The sequence below is a fragment of the Dichotomopilus funicola genome (assembly GCF_033296635.1).
Source record: "Dichotomopilus funicola strain CBS 141.50 unplaced genomic scaffold C8A04scaffold_140, whole genome shotgun sequence".
Classification (NCBI taxonomy): Eukaryota; Fungi; Ascomycota; class Sordariomycetes; order Sordariales; family Chaetomiaceae; genus Dichotomopilus; species Dichotomopilus funicola.
Genome location: NW_026944161.1, coordinates 16464 through 20256, shown reverse-complemented (window position 1 = coordinate 20256; position 3793 = coordinate 16464). Strand labels below are relative to the sequence as shown.

At 56.4% G+C, this 3793-nt stretch overlaps 2 protein-coding genes across 2 annotated transcripts; one reads left to right on the top strand and one right to left on the bottom strand.

The window, feature by feature from the left end:
* Window positions 1-383: 383 nt before the first annotated feature.
* Window positions 384-817, top strand: C8A04DRAFT_33410 (uncharacterized protein; the record flags this gene model as incomplete). The annotated part of the gene is made up of 3 exons (XM_062782454.1): window positions 384-510; window positions 598-702; window positions 777-817. The coding sequence occupies 3 exons, from the start codon at window positions 384-386 to the stop codon at window positions 815-817; spliced, it is 273 nt and encodes a 90-aa protein (XP_062632503.1).
* Window positions 818-2155: 1338 nt separating this feature from the next.
* C8A04DRAFT_16136 (type I phosphodiesterase) lies at window positions 2156-3793 on the bottom strand (the record flags this gene model as incomplete). The annotated part of the gene is made up of 3 exons (XM_062778739.1): window positions 2156-2985; window positions 3054-3345; window positions 3452-3793. 3 exons carry the CDS (start codon window positions 3791-3793, stop codon window positions 2156-2158), a joined length of 1464 nt encoding a protein of 487 aa, XP_062632502.1.

Below are 3793 nucleotides of genomic sequence, written 5' to 3'. Positions count from 1 at the left end.
TCCTCGTTGTCAATCCGGAGATTTCTGTCTTGCTGACCGGGTTGGTACTGACCCATCGCATGTTGTCATCGGTTGCGGTTGCAGGTAGTCCCTGACTGGCCGTGATTACCTCGCTTGACGGAGTTTCTGAGTCCCCGTCCTGCGAGGGACTTGGGCATCGGACCGGGGCATCGTGAAGATTATCAATTGTCCGTCCGGTGGTTACGAATACGGCGGTTGAGGATAAAAGAGGAAAAAATGATAAATAGCCGCTGTCCCATCTCTGTTGTGCTCAAAGACTTCTTCTTCAGACAGAACCAGTCAAGCCAGTTCCTCTTCACAAACACTCAAATCACCAATTCTCGGACAATCTCCCGAAGATTACCAAACTGCCACCACCCAACATGCGTTTCACATTCACCATCGTTACCGCCGTCCTCTCTCTCGCGGCCGGCTCCCACGCCTGGACCCAGGACCCCAACAACAACGGCGTCTGGACACCCAACAACAATTTCTACCTGATCCGAGGCGGTGAGTGCTTTTCCGACCCCCAGCCTGCAAAAAAGCACTCATGTAAAGCCATCATGACTAACCAGCTTGCGTCGTTCTCCTACCCAGCCTGGGTCCATGAATCTTGCACCTACAGAAACACAGAGACACTGCACAACGACGGCGAGGACTGCGCCTTTTTCATTGATGGGCTTGGCAACCAGTTCCGTGGCCGTACGTATTGGCACTTTCTTTCTTTACCTGACAACGGCAATTATCGTGTCCGAGGTACTGACAACATCTTTCAGACTGCAGCTACCAGGTGCCGCAGCAGGTTCTTTGCCTGTAGAACGAAGGCTTTGTGGGTTGGCAATGGACTGGGGAAGGCATGTTGATGCTTCGGAGATGCTGTACTGGGCATGACCAAATATACAGTACATCTGCCATTCTGCTTTGATAAATACATTGAAATAGAACCCAATATTGTTCTAAGCTTCACTTTTGGTTCATTGATTATGTGGATGCTTCCTTACCAATGGTTCTCATGTTTGCCTGCCGTAGTAAGATCTTAAAAACTACCGTATGGCGAGGGAACACAGAGGTCGTGCGACTCCTTGACAAAAGGTGGAGCCGTCAACGCTCAAGGGGGCGAGTGTAGAACTGCTCTTCATGCCGCCATCCTCAACGGGAACGCGGAGGTCGTACAACGGCTCCTTGATAGAGGTGCTTAAACGGATATACCGGATTCAGCGAGGCCACGCCGCTTCAACTTGCTGTCGAAAAACGGGACTTGCGAAATGCCCTATTACTCCTTCCACGAAGCACTAACAGCTTCCGCTTCGTGGAGGCTTCTACATAGAGGTCCCTCCTACCTAGCTCCAGGCAGCACCTTGAGATTTCCAACGGCTAGTCCACGACTATTACGAAGAGGCTGGAAAATAATATAAAGAAGGGGTAGAGGTTACCCCCTTTCTCAAGACGACACTAAGTTGGCTACATCGGCCAATGATTTCATGGGAATAGACATGCGCTCTAGACGCCTCTTGTACGTAATTATAGCGGAAGCGCAAAAATAAACATCACCAAACGTAAGCATGAAGCCCCTTAGCTAGATCACAGTAAGTGCTAATAGTTGTCTACTTCGTATATCAATTGCTAATTAGTTATGCTGGCAGTTTGGTTTTCTCCCACTCATGTTCATCGCAGTACGATCCTTGACGTTATGCTTCCTATCGCAAGGCCGATGCCTAACACGGATGTAGAGCCTTTTTGGCATGAACATCGACATCTTGGAATCCAACCTTGCTTGGTGGTTTTATATTCCCTTTCGCGTTGGGGACTGTGTTATTCAGGACGGACAGCGGCGAGCCAATTTTACGGAACGAGGTCGATGAAAGACAATGTCGAGAGGTTAGGCAGGACGTGACTGCGCCCCTGAATTTGGCGGCCTCGGTGGCCCACTCTGAGAGGAGTTTTATTTGTCGTTCAGCTGCATCTACAGCACACACTGCCCGAGTCCCTCCCACATTGCCAAAGCATTGCATTTTGTTCCTAGTATTACCGGTAACGTTACAGATTAAGTGAACTCTCCCTCCAAGAAGACGATGAAGCTCCAACATCTCGCCACAATGACAGGCTGCCAAGACATGGATGCTGCTGTCGCATCACAACGCTCAGCTACGGTTACCTAGAACCCAGGCAGCACGTCCAGGTCGTCGCCGCCGTGCTTGACTGAGTCGAGCTCGTTGGGATCCAGGCCCAGCGCCTTGAGGATGGTCGGGGCCACCTGCGCGGTGCTCACGGGCCCGTCGAACTCGCGCTTCTGCAGGCTGGGGTTGCTCACGAAGCACGAGACGTTGCGGGAATCGGCGCTCAGCCCGCCGTGCTCGGCGATCTTGGCGTGGCTGGTCGTGTACACGACGCCCAGGTCCGGCACGATGATGATGTCGGGCACCGCGGGGTCCTTGGCTGGGTCGCCAAAGCCCAGGTCGCGCAGCCGGTCGCCGTAGATGATGTCCTGGATCGCGAGCGTCGCACGCGCTTTCTCCAGCCCCGCGACGGCCTTGGCCAGGTCCCGCTGGTCTGCCAGCCACAGCAGCGCGACGTCGTCGGCCGTCACCTGGCTGACCGTTACACCCGCCGCCGGCGCGATCAGGTGTTGGTCGACGCGTCGGAACAGCGTCGGGTCGACGGGCGTCTGCCCGTGCTTGCCACACACGATGATGAGGGTATCATGGAGCACCGACTTGGCCTGCAGCGCCGCGACGACCTTGCCGAGCGAGTCGTCGACAAAGGTCAGCGCCGTGGTGAGCTGCGGCGTGAAGGCCACCGTGTGGGGCTCGTAGCCGTACGACTTTTGCGCCACCGACACAGCCTGGAAGTTGCCGCCGAAGAGCTTGGGGATGCCTGTCAGCGCCTCCTGCACCTCCGTGTTGGCCGGCGTCTTGCCGTCGATCCAGTCTAGGAAGGCCTGCACATGCAGCGTGTCGTAGCCGATGATCTGCGTCACGTTGGTGGCTTTGCGGGGGAGGTTAGTGGACCAACCTTTACTCCGTAAGTGTAGGAAGAAGGGCTGGGTGGCTTACTGTCGACGCTCTGGATCTCGGGAAAGTAGCCGACGCTCAGGCCCTTGCCCGAGGGGCCACGCACCATGTCGTACGCCGGGTGCTTGTCCGTGTAGGCGGTTTGGCCATGGGGGTGGACGACCTCGAAGATGGTGTTGACACGCAGCCGCTGGTGCGGGTACAGGTTGATGCACTCGCCGCGCACCATGGCCTGAGGCAGGTTGGCCGGGTCGATGTTGCCGCCGACCACGGTGGGGTTGGGCGACGACCAGAGCTTGGTGTTGTCGTAGTCCTTGGTCTCGTCGTAAACGACCTCAGCACCCGGCGCGCCCTGGCAGTTGGTCCCCGTCTGGGAGAAGGGATTCCAAAGGCTGCGGTCTGTTGTTGTTGATGGATCAGCGACGTGTCACGTGACCAACAGCACGCTGGTGCCAAGGACAGGCGAAATGCAACTTACCATATCCATCATCGTACCAAATGCCCGATTGGGCCGGCTTGGCACCCGACACCAAGTTGACGATGCCGGGGAACGAGTCGGACGGCGCCGACGTCAGGGCTCCCGCGTACCAATAGCCCGTCTTGAGCAGCGACGCGATGGCGCCGTGGGGCTCGGCGCTGACCCATTTGGGCACGTCCGAGGCGTGCAAGCCGTCGATGCTGAAGAAGGCGACGTGCTTGTACTTGGCATCGTCGGCGTCGGCACGGGCGAGCCCGGCGAGCAGCACCCAGCTGACGGCACAGCTCTGCAGCTTTAAGTGCAT